A 23442-nucleotide genomic window follows, 5' to 3' on the forward strand; every position below is an offset into this window, starting at 1 on the left:
GTGCTAGCTGCTATTGTTTGTTCTTTTTATGCTATATTTTATTTATTCATTTCTTGTCAAGCGCAACAATTACACTAAAAATTGTTCTAAATGTGTAGTGTTGCAGCTAACGGTCTTATCATGGACATTTTTGAATACAGAGCTTCTCATGTTATCAGCATAGAGGGTATATTTAATACTCAACATGAACCCCGGGTTGATATAGGGGGTTTATTTCCCAGACAAATCTCATGACCACCGAGTTACATACCCACTGGGATATAGCCTTTTTTGAGAAGTATATCCTGGAGGGTATGGTACCTAGGAGCCTAAGGTGGTAAGTGGCTCCACAGAGTGACATTTTAGATGTCTCTGAGTGGTTTAAATTTTTTATCAAAGCTGAATTGAGCCTACTTAATTTCATGCTATCCAATATGAGGTCAAAACTTTTACAAATAGATGAAGAGATTTCTGTTATTAAAGACAAATTACATCTTTTTAAAGATAATGAGGAATATTTTAAAAAATCGGACACCCTTAAAAAATATTTGGATAAATAGGAATTAGACCAGAGGAGTAAAAAGAGGAAACAATTCCTCAGGGACATCAAGGATTACCAATGTAATGAGGTCTTTAAATGGCAACAGAAGGAACCAGTCAATACCACTGTCCCTATAAGTGGGACAATGGAGATAGGGGACAGGACTGAGGAACCCTCGTATACTGTCTCCTTTCCTTCCTTGCCTGGTTTGAGACATAACTCAATACATTCTGTACAGTGACCTGGAAGATGGTTCTCTAGAGGTAAAGGGAGGGGCAGAAGAAGGGGTAGAAATACCCCCCCCCCACCTCACCCCTCGCATGTAGAGCACTATGATGTCCCTACTTCTAATCGCTTTGAGAATCTTAGGGGGGAAGATGAGGATTATAGATACATAACTAGCCATCCATCTAATCAGAGTTACCAATTTCCTAGGGGTAGAGGTTAAAGAAATTATCAGGCTACATGGAGTCCCTGCAAACATTGTATCAGATTGGGGTGTCCAGTTTACCTCCAGATTTTGGAAAGCATTGTACGGGAGTTTAAAGATTGAACTTTCCTTATCTTCAGCTTACCATCCATAGACCAATGGACAAACAGAGCGGACTAACCAAACTCTGGAGCAGTACATCCGAAGCTTTACTTCCTTTGTCCAAGATGACTGGCTATCGCTATTGCCGCTAGCAGAGTTTGCCTATACCAATGGCAGTCATTCCACCACCAAGCAGTCCCGTTATTCGCTAATTACGGATTTCACCCTACCTTCTTACCTGATCTTGTTTCAGAATCCTCTTTTCCAGCCGTCCAGAGTACTCTGGATTTTTTCTCTCTTAATAACATGTTGTTACAGGAAACCGTCGCAAAGGCACAAGAGGACAACAAGACGGTGTTTGATAAGAGAAGAAGGGGGGGAGCTACTCATACGGCCAGGAGACCAAGTATGGCCCGTTACAACAAACTTGAAGTTGGCATGTCCCTCGAAGAAGCTGGCACCAAAGTTGGTAGGACCATTTCCGGTAAGAAGAAAGATTAATGATGTTTCTTATGAGCTAACCTTACCAGAGTCCTTTAGAATCCACCCAGTGTTCCATGTATCGTTACTAAAGCCTGCAGTGCCAGATCCCTTCCCTGATCGCATATCGGGACCCCCCCCCCCGCACCTGTATTTGTTAATGGGGATGAGGAATTTTAGATCGAGGCTATCCTAGACTGTAGGAGGAAAAGAGGTCAGATACAGTATCTGATCAAATGGAAGGGGTATGGTCCAGAGGGAAATTCCTGGGAACCTGTACATAATGTGCATGCCACGGACTTGATTCATGCTTTCTTCCGCAGCCATCCCCAGAAGAAGAGCCAATTGGGCATCCGGAGGTTGCCCATTGGGAGGGGGCAATGTCCGATAAGTCTGGTCCATAGGATAGATGGAGCTTCTCGGCGCGTGCATATGCGCATGCGCAGACCAGCAACTGATCAAGCAGATGTTTTTTTTTATGGTTTAGGGAGCGTGCATAGGCGTTCGCGCATGCGCACTTGAGCATCAATGTGCGCACCCGTCACTAGTTGGTGCCAGGCTGGCTATTTAAACTGACTCCCTGCATGGACTCATTGCTGTTTGGTCTGCAGCTTCTGTGTACTGTTTCTTACTCTGTGTGACCTCTGATCTCAATCCGGCTTATCCCTAACTTGTGCTTGTCTGCTTCATACCCTGACCCTGGCTTGTCTTCTGGATTTCGCTTCTGCCTACTGATCCTGCCTTACTGCTCTCCTGGTGCCGACTTGGCTTGTGACCCGACCATTCTGCTTTCCATCGTCTATGTCCATCCTGCCTGACCATTACCGATCCCGCTTGTCTGACCTTGCACCCTGATCATCTGGCCTCCTACAACTTCAGCCCAGCAAGTCTTGCTTTCAGCTGCCTTCTACCCAGTCTGTTCACTGCGGCCACGCAAACTGCTGGACTGATTGCAGGCACTCCTACGTCACTGTGCTCCTGTGGCTGCTGTCTCACTATCAGTGGTCCACGAGCCGGAGTTGTACGAGAGGCCCTCCTCTACACGTCAGGTTAACTGACCAGGTAAGTGACACCTATCCTATGGCACTCCCTACCACAGTGCATCCAACTTGCTTCTACTCTGTTTTTAGACAATCCCTGAAAAACTCTTCAGAGAAGCCTATCCTGCCCCATCTAACAACTGTACTTTTCTCCATCAGCTCATCCGCCCACAGCTATTACCTTTTGTATCACTTGACCCTTCCTTTTAGATCGTAAGCTCTAATGAGCAGGGCCCACTGATTTCTCCTGTATTGAATTGTATTGTAACTGTATTGACTGCCCTCATGTTGTAAAGCTCTGCACAAACTGTTGGCTCTATAGAAATACTGTTTAATAATAATAATAATAAAATGTGCCACCAACTCATTGCTCTTCCATGCACACTGCTATCCCCATGGTCTTTCTAGTCTTACCCAATAAATGTAATCTTGCACATATCATATAACTTTCTTCACAAATCCTGTACAATAATGTACTCTTTTGTCAATAATTCACCCAAAAAACACAATTTCTATAATAGTGTAGTACCTATTTAAATCACATTTAACCACTTGCCTACTGTGCACTTAAACACCCTTCCCATCCAGGCCAATTTTCAGCTTTCAGCGCTGTCACACTTTGAATGACAATTGCGCGGTCATGCTACACTGTACCCATATGAAATCTTTATCATTTTTTTCACACAAATAGAGCTTTCTTTTGGTGGTATGTAATCACCTCTGGGTTTTTTATTTCTTACAAAAAAAAAGAATAAAGACAGAAAATTTTGGAAAAAAAAAAAGTTTTTCTTATTTTCTGCGAGTAAATTTTGAAAATAAATTTTTCTCCTTCACTGATGTGCGCTGATGAGGCGGCACTGATGGGCACTGATAGGCTGCACTGATGGACACTGATGAGGTGGCACTTATGGGCACTGATGAGGTGGCACTTATGGGCACTGATGAGGAGGTACTAATATTCCGCACTGATGAGCACTGATAGGCGGCACTGATAGGCTGCACTGATAGGCGGCACCGATAGGCGGCACTGATAGGCGGCACTGATGAGCACTGATAGGCGGCACTGCTGGGCACTGAGAGGTGGCACTGCTGGGCACTGAGAGGTGGCACTGCTGGGCACTGAGAGGCGGCACTGACGGGCGGCACTGATGGGCACTGGCGGATGGCACTGGACACTGACGGGTGGCACTGTTGAGCGGCACTGATGGGCAGCACCATCAGTACCCACACTCAGTGCCCATAGTGCTGCCAGTCAGTGCTCATCAGTGCCTAGATGAGCAGGCACTGATGGGCACTGACTGGCAGCACTATGGGCACTGATTGTGGGCATTGATGGGGGCACTGATGGCGGGCACTGTGGGCACTGATGGGGGGGCACTGTGTGTATGTTTTTACCTTTTAGTAATCAGGGCACTGGTGATCAGTGCCCTGATTACATCGCTGTGTGTCCCCGGCGCTGTGAGGCTCCCCCTCCTTCCTCACACTGCAGGCTCTGTGTGAGGAAGGAGCGCCGGCGATGAGAGATGATCTCATATGTTTACATGTGAGATCATCGCTCATTGGACGGCCCGATCACGTGGTGAATGGCCGCTGTGATTGGCCATTCACCACGATCTGTGATCGGCCGTGTCCAAGGGACACGGCCGACACAGATTTTCCCCGCTGCGCGCTCGCGGGAGCGCGCGGGGGGCGTGTCACTGGAGGCCGTTTAAAAACGGCCTCCCGAAAATTTGAGTCCGCGCTGCAGCCGTATATATAGGCTGTAGCGCGGATGGCAGCAGGTTAAACCATATAAACTGTGCTCTCATTGGAATCAACAATTTTCCCCAGTGTAATCCTCTAATTCTCCAATAATCCCATCCATCTCAGAGACCTTGATGAAGACCGTCCACCACATGCGTGTAACACTCCAGTGCAAAATATAAACCTTACTAGACTTCCCAGCCCACTGCAACATGCGCAATATAGTTCTAATCTGCTCTCCGTTTTCTGCCTCCCATCCCGTACTCTCCGCAAATTAATAAATGATAACCATGTAAAAGAATTGAAGAAGGACCATAGTGTAGCAATACAACCTTAAAAGCATTTATTTCCTTCTATACTCTTACATTGGTAAGTAAACTCTAAAAACATATGTAATACCTGTTTCAAGAGGGCCAGCACACCACTTCCTGTTCCGGCCTTACATCACTTCCTGACTTTAGATTATAAGCTCGTTGATGGCAGGGATTTATCTAAATGTATAGTACGTAAAGCACTGCACAAATTGTCGAAACTATAAAAATAGCTTCATTAAATTATATTTGGAATTTGTGGACAGTGACAAGGTCGTTTTTTAATGAACAGTGGGAATTCTTGTAATATTATTTTACACAAATCAGAGAAAGTAGCAGCAGATTTGCACAATAAAGTAACGGTATACAGTGTATCCGGAAAGTATTCACAGCGCATGCACTTTTTCTACTTTTTGGGAATGCTGTGGGGATGTTTTTGTTATGTTACAGCCTTATTCCAAAATGGATTAAACTCATTATTTTCCTCAAAATTCTACAAACAATACCCTATAATGACAATGTGAAAGAGGTTTGTTTGAAATCTTTGCAAATTTATTAAAAATAAAAAACAATAAAATCACATGTACATAAGTATTCACTGTCTTTGCCATGATACTCAAAATTGAGCTCAGGTGCATCCTATTTCCACTGATCAGATGTTTCTACAAGTTGGTTGGAGTCTACCTGTGGTAAATTCAGTTGATTGGACATGATTTGGAAGGGCACACACCTCTCTATAAAAGGTCCCACAGTACACAGTGCACGTCAGAGCACAAACCAAGCTAAGAAGTCCAAGGAATTGTCTATAGCTCTCTGAGACAGGATTGTATCGAGGCACAGATCTGGGGAAGGGTACAGAAAAACTTCTGCAGCATTGAAGGTTCCAATGAGCAAAGTGGCCTCCATCATCCGTAAATGGAAGAAGTTTGGAACCACTAGGACTCTTCCTAGAGCAGGCTGCCTGGGCAAACCGAGTGATCGAGGGATAAAGGCCTTATTCAGGGAGTTGACCAAGAACCCGATGGTCACTCTGACAGAGCTCCAGCATTTCTCTGTGAAGAGAGGAGAATCTTCCAGAAGAACAACCATCTCTGCAGCACTCCACAAATCATGCCGTAGAAAGTAAAAGGCACTTGACAGCCCGCCTGGAGTTTGCCAAAAGGCACCTGAAGGACTCAGTCTCAGACCATGAGAAACAAAATTCTCTGGTCTGATTAAACAAAGATTGAACCCTTTGGCCTAAATAGCAAGTGCCATGTCTGGAAAAAAACAGGCACCGCTCATCACCTGGCCAATTCCATCCCTACAGTAAAGCATAGTGGTGGCAGCATCATGCTGTGGGGATGTTTTTCAGTGGCAGGGACTGGTAGACTAGTCAGGATTGAGGGAAAGATGAATGCAGCAATGTACAGAGACATCCTTCATGAAACCTGCTCCAGTGCGCTCTGAACCTCAGACTGGGATGAAGGTTCATCTTCCAACAGGACAATGACCCTTTAGCACACAGCCAAGATAACAAAGGAGTGGCTATGGGACATCTCTGTGAATTTCCTTGAGTGGCCCATCCAGAGCTCAGACTTGAACCTGATTGAACATCTCTGAAGGGATCTAAAAATGGCTGTGCACCAATGCTCCCCATCCAACCTAATGGAGCTTGAGAGGTCCTACAAAGAAGAATGGGAGAAACTGCCCAAAGATAGGTGTGCCAAGCTTGTAGCATGATATTCAAAAAAACTTGAAGCTGTAATTGGTGCCAAAGATGCTTCAACAAACTATTGAACAAAGGCTGTGAATACGTAAGTACATGGGATTTTTTTTTTTAATTTTTTCAATTTTTTATACATTTTCAAAGATTTCAAACAAACCTCTTTCACAATGTTATTATGGGGCATTGTTTGTAGAATTTTGAAGAAAATAAGGAATTTTATCCATTTTGGAATAAGGCTGTAACAACAAAATGTGGAAAAAGTGAAGCTCTGTGATTACTTTCCGGATGCACTGTAAGTGGATGTGCAATGCCCCACTTGTAAATAGTCCAACTCTATTGGGGATTATGTTGACAGCATTGTTTTCTTGAAATTGGTAAGAATACATTTGTCAAAATCCCATTGATATTTTAGCTGAACTCCAGAACAAGCAAATATTGTTTAAATATAAGAGGTGTGTGTATTGGTAATTGAATTTTGGTGTGCTTTGTGCATTTTTTTAAAGATCTCTGAGATGTGAAAATGTTTTTCTCTGTGCAGGTGCTTCCAGTATTAACCTCTTCCCACTGGTGGGCTTTAACGTCAAGATGCCACATATTTTGGGCTTTATGTAAACAGCTTTCTGTGCTGCTCCCAGCACAGTCACTGGCAGGGAGCGGAAAGCTACCGATACATTCTTGTGATTGGGAGCTTTCCAATCATGTAACTGCTGTGAACAGACAATCACAGAAGTCACATGACCAAAATGCAATTAGAAGCTCTCAAAGGACTGGTAAATGGCAGCGAAAAGGAGTTTAGACCGGTCCATGCCGCTTCCTTTCCTTGCGCAGGGTGACTGTTCTTATCTCCGCCCCTCCTGTACTTTTTTGAAGGTAGCTTATAGTGGGTGGGGCTTCTGGGCCCCTCCCAAAGCTCTGCTCTCTGCACAGGTTATGCGCAGTGCTGTGGTGATGTCACCACTACTTTAGGTCCACCCTATAGAAATTTTACTGCTACAGGGCAGCAGTTGTGTGCTGGATCACGTATATATACGTGATCTGACACTTCCGGGTAGGGAGCGCGCATGCGCACCGCCTATGACTCCCTTATGTTGTCATTATACACAGTGGAAGCTGATTCGCGGGTGCAGGGTACTTGATATCCGCCGGCACCCGCCAATTGTCAAGCAGAGAGACAGAGCTGCAATCTGCCTATGTAAACAAGGCAGGGGGGAAGGGAAAGAGTTTGTGTCTCTGCAAAGCAGGGAATACATTCCATCTCTTCCCTTGTAAAAGCACCTCCCACAGTATAGTAAAATACTGGTTAGGCACACATTTAACACTTTTATCGCCCCTGATGTTAACCCCTTCCGGGCCAGTGTCATTAGTACAGTGACAGTGCATATTTTTTATCACTGATCGCTGTATTAGTGTCAGTGGTTCCCAAAGAGTGTAAGGCTCGGTTCACATTAGTGCAATGGCAGACATCACATGTGATTCAGAGCGCACTGCTCTGAAAATCACATGCCATGTCTGTGCGATGCGAATTCAGCCATACAGATAGTATGGCTGAATTCACATCTGATTCGGCACAAACAAGCATCGGACCCTTTTTTGGGTCCGCAGCAGAATCGGATCGCAAGGTGGTTCACACTTATGCGATCCGATTCATGTCCGAATGTCAGTTCGCACTGCGATATGTGAACTGATCTGGGGGTGTCGTTAACTTTGAATTGACACTCCCAGCAATTTGCATATGGCAGTGTTGACTGGCTGCGCTGGGAATGCGATGCGGGATTCGCAGGGTTCCCGCATTGCATAAGTGTCAGTTAGTGTCAGAATGTCGGCCGCAAAAAAATAAAATAAAAATATCCCATAGTTTGTAGACGCTATAACTTTTGCACAAACCAATCAATTTACTCTTATTGGGATTTCTTTAACTAAAAATATGTAGCAGAATACATATTGACCTAAATTTATGAGGAAATTAGATTTTTTTTTTTTATTCGATATGTTGTATAGCAGAAGGTAAAAAATATATATTTTTTTCATAATTGTTGTTTTTTTGGTTTAGAGCGCAAAAAATAAGAAACACAGAGGTGATCAAATACCATCAAAAGAAAGCTCTGTTTGTGGCGAAAAAAGGAAATACATTTTATTTGGGTACAGTGTCGCACGACTGCGAAATTGTCAGTTAAAGTAATGCAGTGCCGTATTGCAAAAAAATGGCCTGCTCAGGAAAGGGAGTAAATCTTCTGGAGGTCAACTGATTAAAGCGGTAGAAAACGCCACATTTTGATTTTTACATTCAGGTATGCTTACCTGTAGGTAAAATGCATATCTCCAAAATGTCCATCGTTTAGGAGATATTCTAGCGAGAAGTAGCTGGTGATGAATGTGCGCCTTGGCTGAGACTACCGGGCACACATTACAGTACATATAGTTACATAGTAGTTGAGGTTGAATAAAGACAACAGTCCATCCAGTTCAACCTGTGCAGGTGTGTGCGTCAGTGACGTATTAATTTCCCATAACCCTGAACCTTCCTGGGCCAGAAATCATCATGGCTCAGCCATTCAAGCGGCAGCAGCCAGCGAACCTGTGTGGCAGTACCTTGAAAGCTTCTAAAATGGCGGATAAATAGCCTTTTAAGACAAAATGGTAGATTCTGTGGTACTACAGAGACCATGACAGCCTAGCTGCGCAGTTGAGGCCCCCACCTTCTCCCTCTCTGTTCTCCAAGGACTAACGAAAATACAGATAATGAGACTACAGATAAACGTGAAGGCCATGGATATAATTGCTATAGACAGACGTGCAGGGAGGTTTTCTATTGTACGACTGCCAAGCTAGTTAGGGAAATATGTATCTGTGACGTAACTGCTGTTTCATATACTGTATGTGATGCGCAGGCTCTTTCGGGCACTTAGCAAGCAGGCATTAGCCAGGCTAAGCCATTTTCGCTAGCGAATAAAAAAGGTTTGATTCCGAAGCTTGAGTCCAAGAAATTCATTCTGGGTTTCCGCAACACCTGGAAGGAAGACCGGGCAAAGATGGAAGCCTCTGCAGTGGTGACAGCATGCCGCTGAAGGGCTTTGTTTCAAAGTAAAGGCCCGTACACACGATAAGAAAATTCTGAAGGGAAATTTCGTCTGACGACCGATCTGCCGATTTTCGGATTGTTAGTATGGTGCTTTCGACAGCCGGCTCCGACTTTTCGGCTGACAAAATCCTGATGTGCAGGTTATAAAATTTTTGTTGTCCGTAATACAACGTCCGATTTTCGTCTCATTAGTACAGATTTCGACGGAAAAAAATCTTAAGTGCAAGACTAGGCATGCTCAGAGACGAAAGAACACATACAAAGCAATCCAACACATGACATCACTTCTGAAGTAGAATTCTGTCGTACGGGAAAATTCGTATGAAAATAACCTCTACACTTTCCACATCAGACTAGCATGCCACAAAAAACGGACGACAGATCGTTCGATAATCTGATCGTGTGTACGGGGCTTAAGTCCTCTATGTCAGGGACCTCCAAACTACAGCCCTCCAGCTGCTGTGGAACTACACGTCCCATGAGGCATGGTAAAACTCTGACATTCACAGATATGACTAGGCATGATGGGAATTGTAGTTCCTGAACAACTGGAGGGCCATAGTTTGGAGACCCCTAGTCTATGTGAGGCATACTAGCACATTATGATATTGCCTAGCAGGAGGAAAGTTTTTTATTTATTTTAAAGAGTTTACTAACACTTGAACCATTTGTGCAATCGCATTTGATGGGCACATAGTGGATTTATATTCTTTGTGGCTATCGAGAAATATATTTAAATGAAATTTTGTGACCTGTGTTCGGCTTTGATTGAACATTGCATATGGCAGTTCAGAGGCTGCAATTGACCTCCTTGGTTCTGCATCGGGGTTCTTTGAACGCAGCATGCCCTATAAGGGTGCATTTGAACTGCAGGCAAAGCAAACACAGCTTTTTCTTGGCAACTGATGCATATTGTATTTGAATGAAGCTGCATGTTTTCAGAGCGATTGACTAGAACGCTCATCAACATGAACCCTTAAGGGGTTTTTCCTGCCCAGCATGCATTCATTCACAGCTCTGTTGTGCAGGAAGGAGAGCTGCAGACTACCTCCAGAGACACTAAGCTGGCTGCTGGATCCTGTCAGTGCAGTTCTGTTGTTTGATTGTGCTTGTGAGTCTGTTATTCCACTCACACACTGGCAGCCGCCTGAACACAGGGAAAGACTGGAGCCCTGCCGCTGTGCTCTACAAAAGCACTTTCTAAAAACAGCGCTTGCCTAATAAAGATATGGGGCTTGTGCGTTCACCGCTGGCTTTTCTTACACTATAAATACTCTTGCCGAAGAACATTCAGGCTTTGCTTGTTAAAGGTTGGGTCTGGTACATACACAGTAACAATAACAGGATCTCTGCAGTACAGGACAGAAAGATCACTTCAATCCAAAAATGCCAAGGGTGGATGCAGACCTCAAACTGGACTTCAAAGATGTCCTTCTCAGGCCAAAGAGGAGTAGCCTTAAAAGCAGATCGGAGGTGAGTGCTATTTTATATTCATATGTAACTAGTTATGTAAATAGTTATTTTATATTCATATGTGACTCTTCACCAACCTTTAACTGCTAATCTTTCGGGAACTCTATATAAATCCTGTATAATAATAATAATAACTTCTGATGATTGACAGAACTAATCTGGCCCAGTGCTCAAAAGATAAGCAAATTCACATTTTTTTGTAGACTGTAATAATTCTTTTGCAGGTTCATATGTTTTGAATTTTTAATCTAGTCCTGGCCATTTCTGAATGCCTATAAATGCATTCAATGGTTTTAAATGGTATCATTTATACTGTGCGTTTGTCTGCGTTTAGGTGCAGGAGGCTAGTGTGTAAAGTTTTTATGCAGAAATAATATATGAAGTTACAGATACCAGTAGCATTGCAGGTCTTTGGATTTGTAGCATAGCCCCAAGATGATACTGTATGGGTCAAGTGTATGGGGTATAAGGTTGCCACCTCATCCCTTTAAACCAGGACACACATTAAGTGCACAGGTTCTGCTGCTGTTTAAGGTCGTAAGTAAACTAACTTAGTGCCTTATGTGCATTATATTAACCTCAGAACCTGTGTAATTCATATGTGTCCTGGTTAAAATGGATGTGGTGGCAACCCTAATGGGTTACTGTATGGGGCAAGTGTGGGGCTTCAGTATATTAGAGGAGGTTGACTGTAGGCTGGCTGGGCAGTATAGGGGAGTGGGAATAGGACTGTGCTATGCTGCAGCCAGACTCTCACCTTGTGGCGCTCATATATTCACCTTGGCAGCAAAGAATACAATAACTCAAAGCTCCGGTTAGAAGTGGATTAATCAGGGAAGGACATTCTAAATGCTAGGCTTATAGTACCTACGACACAAATAACAAAGACCGCAATGATCCTATTCAAGAATTCTCCAAGCACTTTGTTCTGCCTGCTGGACACACAACTCCAGTTACATTCAATGCTACCTCCGTCTGGGGAGGGATTAACCTATACACTGCTGTTTGATCATTTCATATTCATATGTAACTCTTTTACTTATTACATTTAATAGAAAAATCTGGTAAATGTAGCTATCTTTTATCATTTAGCTATTCTTCTGGTAAAAATTGCAATCCATATTTTTTGTGAATAGAGTCGATTTTAATATTTTTGTTTTTAGTTTTCTGATGTGTGAAAATAATATTTTAGATTGCAAGCTCTTATGAGCAGGACCCTCATAACCCGCTTGTATTTTATTGTAACGTAACTGTACTGTTTCTCTTGACATTGTAAAGCACTATTTAAATCCTGTAAGATAATATTAATAATAATAATAATGTGTGGCCTGCACATGTTACTATGAGTTTGGAGAGCAGTAGCAGCTTTTACATTACTCTGCAGTGAGAAGTCACCTTCAAGGCTTTCATGCAGCAGACACACTGCTTTCACTCTAGTGAGTGGGTGTCTCCCACTGACAAAGTGCCTTTCTGGGAAACTGCTCTGTCATAACAACTTCAGGATTTCTTTGTAGATTGCATAGGTAACTCAAGGTAATACAATTTGACCCCCCCGCCAGTGACAGCTGGCTAAGGAAAAAACTGATAATTCATGTGATAGCCATATCTGTGGAAAATAGCACTGCATTGCAGGCTGCATCTGCATTCTGCAAGCACATTAGAGGGATGGGCCTTTGATCGTTCCTGCTAATGTCTCCATCATTTTCCCTGCAAATGTGCACGAGATAGGGCAGGGCCCGGATGTCCATTTTTTTATGTCTTAGAGCTCGTTCAGACCAGATGATCTGTATTGATAACAATTGTTTATTACGTTAATCCCATACTGCTGCGATGAGATGCGCTGCTTAAAAATGCAGCAATTTTGCTTTTTTTTACGCACGCCACCACTTATCACTTTACCGCAGAGCATTGCAATATTGAATGTAACATCAAGCTGAAAAAGAGTAAACAGTGTGGTGCATTGTAACAATGCACAGCACCAACGCTCACATTTTACACCAATGTGCACGTTTTATAGAGCACAACACGTGTAGGCTGGTGTGACCAAGCCCTTAAGCCCTCCTTCACACTGACTGCGGCTTTGAGATCGTGCGAGTTCATCTGGACTCGCACGATTTCAATGCCACATTTCAGTCTGACTTCGGGGGCCACTTAAAAGACAGTTGTGCGGGTTCACGCACAGATGTCTATTGAAATCGCCAAAAGTAGTGCAGGAACTACCTTTGGAAATTGGTGTGGCGCCGCAAAGTCAGCGTCGCACCGATTGGGACGCTCCTACTCCGATTGCCGGAAATAGGCAGTAATTTGACTTGCGATTTGACGCATGTCAAATCGCGCCGATGGGAACGTGGGCTAAGAGTCCTTTAACAAGGGCCCACTCTGCTCTGTTGAGCAGGGGATCCATGAACAGATACCCTCCTGAATCATAGCAGAACAGGATGGATTCAGTTCAGGTTTTTCTGCCTTTTTGACAGCGAACTGTTGTGGATCCCAATTGGATCAATGGGCTGCCAGATGTTTACATTAGGTTACGGCTGATCCATCACATTTAAGTCTGTAACACTGGAAAATGACATAGTCCTTTTCTGTTTTATGTTTTGCTGCTGGACTTGGATAGAGGCAGAAGGGAGTAAACAGACACAATTATATACCCATCTGTCCATAGACCTGCATGGAGCGTCCAAACAGATCTGCCTGAAAAACTGGCAGACTAGATCAGAAAGCCTGTGTGAAAAGGGCCTTAGTAACAGATTTGCATTCTCAAGGGGCCTAATAAAGAGGTAGTAAACCCCAGCTGGCAAAAAAAAAAAAAAAATCCCATGCAAAGGCAATGACATTGCATACTAGCACATAATTAAATATTTACCTTAGAACAAAGCCCTCTAGCGGTGCGATGTAACCGCTGACAGGGCTTCCATCTTCACCTGGTCTTTCTTCTGGGTTCGAACAGAGGAGAAAGAAGACTGGAGTTCTGAATGCGCGGGGGAGCCGCTAGCTACAGCACGGAGCTCTGAAGGTCCAGGACAGTATGCTGGACCTTCAAAGTGCATGCGCTGATGACATCACAAGCTGCATGTTTAGGGAATATCTACGTGTACGAGATATTCAAAGTACCTACAGGTAAGCTTTATTATAGACTTACCTTTGGGTACAAGTAAAAAAAAAAAAAATGACATTACTACCACTTTCAGGCTGGGTTCACACTAGTGCAAATTGGAAAAATCCAATTCGCATGACAGGAGAGTATGCCCGGCTCTCAATAGAGCCAGGTCCGACATCACCGTGGCAGCTGCAGAGCGGAGTGCACAAGGGTCCTGTGCGTCTTTAGCTCCAATTCAGGTCTAAATCCAGGCAAAAATTCAGGCCTGATTCATCCCTGAAAAGCAGAACAGGGACGCACTGGACCCCTGCTGGGAGCCACGTTCGCACTAAGTGTGAACTTAGCCTGAAAGTAGCAAGTAGTCTGTGCAATTGGTGTGACATAAAATAGCAAAGGACAATGGCTTTACAAATGTGCTAAAATGCTGATTGTAAAAATACTGTTACTTTTATTTCAAAATACTTTCTAGGAACACTTAGCTGTGCATCATATAGAAATATGCAGAGATGTATCTAATAAGGGTACATACATGTAGTTTGGACTACATATGCTTTTTTTTGCATTCTGCTTATATATGGGGTGGAGTATGGTGTGGAGTCAATAATTCACAGGGACTGATGTGACAACAGTTCACAATAAGCCCAGTGGGAAGGCCACCCAGCACATTCACAGTTCAATTGCATGACAGGAGTAGATTCCAGCTGGAATGACAGCATCATTTGAGAGGGGACCAAATGTGGACTGGCCATCTGGTCCCAAATGGGAGATTGTCCAGCATGGAAGAGGCCCTACACTTATCCTCCTTGTCAGGAACTTTTCCCTAGCACTGTTACTGTCTCTCACAGACAGTGTACCTGTCCCTACTCTGGCCACTTGCCAAGGCACATCGAAACCTGGAAGTCAGGGCCCTAAATAGGCTTTTTCTGACCCAAGATGGCTGCTGGAGTCACATGGTGCAACAGCATCCAATGGGATAGCTTCCCCAGGGATCCAGGAAACCATAGAGGAACCTGTTCCTGCTGACTTTCTCTCCAGCAACAGGGCCGCGTGCCGTGGAGAAAATAGACTACACCTACATTCTCCTGGTACAATGATATAGATTAAAAGATATAGATTGTAGGCACCATGAGCAGGGCCCTCCTATTCTTCTGTATTGAACTGTGTAGTAATGACACTGTCCCCCTTGATATTGTAAAGCTCTGCCCAAACTGTTGGTGTTATGTAAATCCAATATAATTATTAATAATGATATACATAGATGACCTAGGTTGCACCCTATGACATAACCAACGGATCATATGTGTATTGTAATGCAATGCAACACATCTTGTAGTGTATCTAGGTGCTATAGAAAGCATGTTCTTTGTCCTCCTCATTAGCACAGACCCCAAGGCACAATAAGCATGATGTAGTGTAGAGAGACAGTTTAAGAACACTTCTTCCCATATTGTTCCAGGTCATGCACCGGTCATGTCTGAGTAAGCGTCTTGCCAGGAAAAATGCAGACTTGAGGTAGAGATTAGAGTAGGGTACCACGTGAGTTTCCGTAATGTATAGCACATGATAGAATTATGCATTTTTTTATTTGATCATAATTAGTGCCCATTTTTTATTGAGCACCTCCCAGTTAGTTATACAAGGATGGAGTGCTTACCGTTTCATTTATTTGTTGTATTAGGTGCACACACCTGTAAAATCTTACATTGCTTTAAGCAAGTCTGGTCCTTCCATTTTGATGCACCTTTAGGCTTTGTTCACACTGGTGCTTCATGTTTAGAGCAGTCATTCATTTCAACAGGCTGTCCTATGAGCACCAAAGAAGTACAAGTACATACTTGCCAACTGTCCCGTTTTTGCCAGGACAGTCCCGGCAAATAGGAGCCTTTCCCAGGTAATTTACTGTGCCAGGCAAATCAGTCCTGGCAAATCAGTGTTGCCAACCGCCCGTTAATCGGGCTGCTGGTAAATACCCGTTACGGGCAGCCGGCCCCCTTTAAAAAAATGGTTGCGGGCCGACATCATAACGGCGCATGCGCCGTTCCAATGCCTGCCGGGCTTGAGCTTGTACAAGCTCGGCCGGGTGGGCACATGCGCAGTTACGTAATGGCGCAACCTGGCGCCATTTTTAAATCAAAGGCACTCGTTCTCGGCTGCGCCTCATCGGTGCCGCCACAGCAGAGCAGAGAAGGACTCCTGGAGAGTGAAGACATGACATTCACAGACATGAAGGTAGGTAGGATGTGAGAAAGGGAAGGCATGTGGTTGTGATGCTGCCTAAAGGTAAAATATCACATATGTAAAGCAACATACTTATGTGCAAAAATATCTGGTAATATGACATGTGAATAAAGTATCAAATGTGCTCAGGTGTGACCATATAAAAAATGTAATATGTAAATATAAATAATACCAGATAGTATAATTAGGTTTTATCGTACTTATTTACACCTCAGAGTGACACGCGGCATCACCGATCGCCGCACTGCGCTCCCCCCGGGGGCGTGCAGAGTGCATTATCTTGCTGCCGTCATATGATGTCCGGTCAGGATAATGTAACCACCTTCCAGCCGTCATTTGCCTATAGGGTGGGCGGGAAGTGGTAAACTTTAGGCACAAGTAGTGCAGCTGAATGGGAGGATTATTCCAACTCTGCTACTTTGGCCTTAAAGCGGGGGTTCCAGCCTCCCCTCTCCCCCTCCAAAAATTAAAAGTCAGCAGCTACACATACTAAGATGAAAGGATAATATACTCGCGCCTAGGTATTTTGTGTGGTATTGTAGGAAGCAGCAAGTAATCAAAAGCACTATCTAGAAAGATAGTGATCTCAAGGGTAAAAAAATGGATGTAAAATACTGCGCTACCCTGGTATAAATTAAGCAATGAAAAGTGCACGTGCAAACGTGTAAACAATACTTACATAATAACTTGTTGCTGATATACAGTATTAATACATTAATAAATTAATAATAGGATATTCAATAAATAAATAAATATTTCTGTGGTGAATCTCTAAAGTGCACGTGCAAACGTGTGAACCATGAATATTATAAAATAAATAGCTTTACAGTATGTTGAATAGTATAAATTATTGGACAAAATAAAGCACAAAAAATAATTTACATAAAAGTCCGATATAGAAATAGTCCGTGAAGTGAACACAGCTTAATAAGTGCAAAAACGTGCTCAAAAACTCTTGATGTGGGGATGGGGTCGTGCGTGCCGGTGATCCTTAGGTTCTAACACTCTGTGCCAAGGGGTAAGGTAGCACACTTACCAGAAGGTGTGGATTCCAATGGCGTACGCCAATAGGAATCGAAAGCGCTTTTTCTGCTGCTCCTGTGTATGGATAGGGGGATGGACGATCTCCAGAAGGTGTGGATTCCAATGGCATACGCCAATAGGAATCCAAAGCGCTTTTTTCTGCTGCTCCTATGTATAGATAGGTGGGTGGACGATCTCCTCCAGGGAAGTGTACAAATACTGAGCACTAAATATGGTCTATGGATCCCAAGGCAGAAATCTGAGCACAGCGGGATCTCCTATGTTAGTTCTGACCAGCAATGTCATTTCAGGCTTTTTAGGTGTCCGATCTCAATGACATGCCTTGCAAAATGTGCAGAATGGCTTTACACGGACAGAGAGAATCCTGGTGGTTTTTCTGCACATTTTGCAAGGCATGTCATCGAGATCGGACACCTAAAAAGCCTGAAATGACATTGCTGGTCAGAACTAACATAGGAGATCCCGCTGTGCTCAGATTTCTGCCTTGGGATCCATAGACCATATTTAGTGCTCAGTATTTGTACACTTCCCTGGAGGAGATCGTCCACCCACCTATCTATACATAGGAGCAGCAGAAAAAAGCGCTTTGGATTCCTATTGGCGTATGCCATTGGAATCCACACCTTCTGGAGATCGTCCATCCACCTATCCATACACAGGAGCAGCAGAAAAAGCGCTTTCGATTCCTATTGGCGTACGCCATTGGAATCCACACCTTCTGGTAAGTGTGCTACCTTACCCCTTGGCACAGAGTGTTAGAACCTAAGGATCACCGGCACGCACGACCCCATCCCCACACCAAGAGTTTTTGAGCACGTTTTTGCACTTATTAAGCTGTGTTCACTTCACGGACTATTTCTATATCGGACTTTTATGTAAATTATTTTTTGTGCTTTATTTTGTCCAATAATTTATACTATTCAACATACTGTAAAGCTATTTATTTTATAATATTCATGGTTCACACGTTTGCACGTGCACTTTAGAGATTCACCACAGAAATATTTATTTATTTATTGAATATCCTATTATTAATTTATTAATGTATTAATACTGTATATCAGCAACAAGTTATTATGTAAGTATTGTTTACACGTTTGCACGTGCACTTTTCATTGCTTAATTTATACCAGGGTAGCGCAGTATTTTACATCCATTTTTTTAGCTACACATACTGTAGCTGTTGACTTTTAATGTTAGGACATTTACCTGTCCTGGAGTCCAGCGATGTTGGCACCGCAGCCGATGTTTCCACCGGCTGTCGGGTGCTGCCGCCGCCATTGCCGGTGAGGGAACCCAGCAGTGAAGCCTTGCGGCTTCACAAGCGGGTCCCTACTGCTCATTCACGAAGCGCGCTGTGCATTTGGATTGGCTTGGCGGAGGAAGGAGGAGGGGGCCAAACTTCCAAGGGACAGCGCCACGGCGCCATCTCCCGGAAGTGGGGAAGGGTACCTGTCAAACACAGGTGCCCATCCCCCCCGAAAGGGGGGGGGGGAAGCAAATGAGCGGAAGTTCCACTTTTGGGTGGCACTCCGCTTTAAGTGTGAAATTCCCTTTTCAGTTTTCTGTAATTCTCTCTTTATTGAGTAGACCCTATAATCTGATTATAAGTAGGCAGAGATTAATTATGTGGAGTGGGCAGAGGTTCAGGGAAGTGGGTGTGGTACAATTTCAAGTAAGGCCCCTTTCACACATACGGTCCGTTCAGTTCTTCAGTTCAGTCAGGTCAAAATGTATCAGTTTTCCATCCATTTTTCTTCTGTTTTTTCATCAGTTTTTCATCCATTTTTCATCAGTTGTCATCCGTTTTTCATCAGTTGTCATCCGTTTTTCATCCGTTTTTCGTCAGTTGTTATCTGTTTTTCATCCATTGTCATCCGTTTTTCATCCGATCCGTTTTTTTGATGGATGAAAAATAGGGCATTCATCCGTTCAAAAAACGGACATTGACAGAAGCGGATGAAAACGCATGTTAACTGATGATCATCCGTTGTCTTCCGTTTTTACATAGAGATACATTGATGTCCGTTTTTCATCAGTCAACGGACAGCATGTATGAAAGGGGCCTTAGTGTTTGATAGCTGTGCTGCTAAGTGTCCCTGGAATTTTTTTTCAGATGTTGGCAACTATGCAAGTACCTATTTTTTTTTAAATTGTGCCACACCAAAACACATGGTTAATAAGCCTTTTGGTGAGCAATGCGTGCATTCCTGTACTGTATCACACAAATGTGAACCTAGCCTCAAAGGACAGGTGTACCTGTATCATAACCGCAGCTAAATCTCCCATATTACCCGCCTAAAATAGGCTACACTAACCCCTTATTCTTTGGCAACTGCTATCTTATTTAAAGTCTAAAAATGTTTTCTGAACAGCATAAATGAGGATTTCTCAACTATAAGTTCCTCCAGAGGTTGCTAGGGGTTCCGTGAACAGGGGCAGAGTTGTCTCTCGCCTACAATGATCATCAATGTAGAGGGGTAAATACTCTAGGTATGCTACATTCTTCAATCTTTTTTGAAAACTTTCTATAACTTGCTAGTCATTCTAATGTTCTGTAAACTGCAGATAAAATCATTTCTAGCAGGGGTTTTCAGAGATCCTAAAATGATGTCAAGGTTTCCTCAGGTATAAAAAAAGGTTGAGAAAGGCTGGTGAAAATATTTAGCCTAACTGCTGCCTCCTGGTAAATGTCGCCCTGATCCAGACTTCCAGCAGTGTCAATCTCCTGGGTCCCTCCTAGCTCTGGCAGGTTATTCTTTCTGTCCTCTACTCTCTCCTGTAGTGATGTGGAGGTCAGCAGGTGGAACTAATGAATGCTGTGCGAGTATGTTTGTTTTTTTACCATTCTTTTCTAGTGTAGCAATAGGGGCACTTTAACAGGGCTGACTTCTGGGTAACCTCTTTGTTTGTATTGTTAGTATCCTCTGCTATTGTGCACATTGGCAGTAATCTATTTGATGATTTAGTGGTTACTTTAAGCCTCCGTTCACATTAGGTCGCTCCGACTTAGGGGGCGACCTGTGAAGTCGCGTGCAGCGCGACTTTGGCGCGACTTGCACGGACTTCACATAATGGAAGTCAATGCAAGTCGCCTCCAGGTTGCCCCGAAGTAGTATAGGACCCTTTTTCTAAGTCGGAGCGACTTGTGTCGCTCCTATTAGAATGGCTCCTGTACTACACAATGGGAGCGTGACAGACCGCGACTTGTCAGGCTGACAAGTCATGGTCCAAGTCGTACCAGTGTGAATGCGGTCTTAGGGTTTGTTTACTGCACCATGTTTACGCAAATTTGTCTTAATTAAATTATTAAATTACAAATGATGTCTGGGTTCTATGAGTGTTCTATTAAAGCTTCTTCACTTTAAAAGAAATCTGTCATGAGGCTGGGGATCATGGGGGGTGTTATTACCAGGGATTTTTTTCAGCGGGAACGCGGCACCTCTAGCACTGAATGTACTGTATGTAATGGCAAGGGGTGCTGAGGTGTGCCGCAGGGTTTATTGATGTTGGCTGCTGGGGGATCTATTGTTGCTGGAGGGGATCTATTTTTGTGTGGTGGACTATTGTTGCTGGCGAGGCCTGTTGTTGCTGTTGGGGGGGTCTAATGTTGCTGGGGGTCAATTGTTTCTGGAAGAGCTCTACTGTTGAAGGGGAGGGGGGGGTTGTGGCTGCTGGGAGATCTGTTTTTTGCTGCTGGGGTTATTTTGTTGAAGGGGTCCATTGCTGCTGAGGGATTTATTGTTGCTGGGAGGAGGGGGCTTCTATTGTTGCTGGCTGCAGGGGATCTATTTTACTGCTTTTCTTGTTATCTTTAGCAAATTGCATACAAATTGCTTAGCACCACAAAATGGTACTTGGCTCTGTATTCTCTAAAAGGGGAAGTACTGGGAGGTGGGTAGGGGGTGGAATCAAAGGAAAGTGCTCAGGGATGGGTAGGGATCAGAAACAAGAATTAGCTCAGAAGGGGGGAGTTCCTGCATCTATTCTCTGCGGGAAAAAATGCCCTGACCATAACTGAGCTAAAACCTTGTCAGAGTCAATCTTAAAGAAGAATTTCCCTAAAATAGATGATTACCTAGCAACCAGCAGCTGAACACTTTGGTCAGCAATATGTATTATACAGCACAGCTTATAGAGTTTATTGGTCAAGGAGTATGTAATGTATACTACAGCTTACAAGGAGCATTGAATTGTCCCCTTACGTTGCTAATCACTAGAGAAGTATCCCTTACTATGATGGTCAGTGTAGAGCCCCCTTACAGGAGTGTCCAGTGCTGAAGTGGCGGCTTATATTGCTGGCCAGTGGAGAATTTCCCCTTATATTGCTAGTCCTGGTGAAGTGACCCCTTTACATGGTGCTCAGTGGTAAAGTCAATAGCAAAGTACTTGTTTGCAATGGTGGTCATGGTGATTGATGAAGTACCTCATTGTGTTAGTGGTCATTGTGGAAGTGCCCTCCTTGCACTGGGGGGGTCTGTGGGAACTAAAAAGGTCATTGGTATCAGTAGTGACTTGCATGAGGGAGAAGAGGCCCCACATAATGCACCACTGGGTATGGCTGTCTCTAAGTGATACAAATGTAAGACTTTTACATACGCTGCTGGGCAGAAAGTCATCACATAATTATGGATTTGTTTTTTTACAGGTGGATTTGGTACGCACCTTCACATTTAGAAACTCCAAGCAAACCTATACTGGGATTCCAATAATTGCAGCCAATATGGATACTGTAGGAACATTTGAGATGGCCAGAACACTGAGCAAGGTCAGCATCAGTCATCTGTTTCTAAAGACTAAAAATGGCTATGCATATGTTTCAGTTATTTAGCCAGCTCAAGTAACTGTAATGTTTATGTAACACAATACGTATATTTTACGAGCCTTATATACAACCTCTGGACCGTGGAAGGGTCACTGAATTTTGACTCCACACTAGGAACAACATGAAAAAGCTATCAAACAAAACTCCAATTGTGTTATTTGAATTGATTGACCATTGTTGTGTTGCATATAGGCAATACTGGAAAGGCAGATAATAATAAAAATAGACACATCTCTATAAATTCTCATCATCCATTCTGTAAGTATAGATGGCGAGTGTTCTAGAAAGATCTGTAATCACTGTGCTGGTGAACATTGGGTGACTGATCAGAGGGATTGCAACTTTTAGCACCTATGCCTGAGCAGTCTGCTGATATCAATAACCCAGGATGCTTTGCAGAGTCCACATGATCAATCTTCTCTGCCATCCCGGCTGCTTACTTACTCAAATTTTCTTATCTGCAGTGTTGAAAAAACGAAACAAAAAAACCCAGTAAGTGAACACAAAAAAATGCATGTGAACACACACAAAAAGTGCACGTAGGGGTGTGCTTTGTCCTCCCCCGAAGGGGTAGGACCTCTACCCTGATTCCCCAGGGCGCAAGGCTCCTGACAGGGACAAAGGGTTCCAATGATCCGCTTAGCCAGAAGGTCTGGCAGACCCCGTTCTTCTGGGCAGCCGAAGCCAACCTGAAAACTTGGTCAAGGGGCTCTCCCGAAGAGCGACCCCCCCCAGGGACAGAGGAGGAAGGAGCCTGAGGGCCACACATTCTCACCCTAGACTTCAGCATAAGCCAGAGGACTCACACCCTCCATCCTAGTGAGAAGACAACACGCACAAAAGTGAAAGGTGACAAACGTGGGAGAAAAATGAATAAATAAGTGGCCATGCATGGTGCACTGGCCGGGCCCTGAGGCCTAGTAACAAAAATTGCCCCCGGTCTTTAGCCAAAAGTCCCAGCTCTAAAAAGCGCAGTGCAAAAAAGTGTTTGGAGCTGTGACCATGTACCGGTTCACATATTCAAATAGGACAGCTACAGATTATTCTGATGTTCACATGCTGTGGCTGATGTCCTCTTTACAACATTTTCAGTCTTGAGAAACATTGCTATAGAAGTTCAGTGAGAGCTCACTGTACAGACGTGGCCAGCAGTAAAATGAATGGAGGCTTCAGCTGTTCTAGTAAAGTAGGCAGTTGGAGGGGGGGGTCAATCAAAGTGCAAGTGCTCTTAATTAATGTGATAAAAAATATACAGGTGATAAAAACTATATCGGTGGATAAAACAATAGTAATAATAAATGATTGTTGTCACAATAGGTGCTCGTCACACATATGCATACACTAGTGTG

General features: G+C 43.7%; 1 protein-coding gene across 1 annotated transcript in view; it reads left to right on the forward strand.

The window, feature by feature from the left end:
- Nucleotides 1-10436: 10436 nt before the first annotated feature.
- Nucleotides 10437-23442, forward strand: part of GMPR (guanosine monophosphate reductase) — a 100207-nt gene continuing 87201 nt past the window's right edge. The window contains exons 1-2 of the mRNA XM_082259615.1: nucleotides 10437-10886; nucleotides 21917-22036. Of these exons, the coding sequence (XP_082115741.1) occupies nucleotides 10800-10886; nucleotides 21917-22036 (207 nt within the window). The 5' untranslated portion in view covers nucleotides 10437-10799. The remainder of the gene's footprint in view (nucleotides 10887-21916; nucleotides 22037-23442) is intronic.

The sequence above is a fragment of the Pelophylax lessonae genome, assembly GCF_965119305.1.
Source record: "Pelophylax lessonae genome assembly, chromosome: 5".
Taxonomy (NCBI): domain Eukaryota; kingdom Metazoa; phylum Chordata; class Amphibia; order Anura; family Ranidae; genus Pelophylax; species Pelophylax lessonae.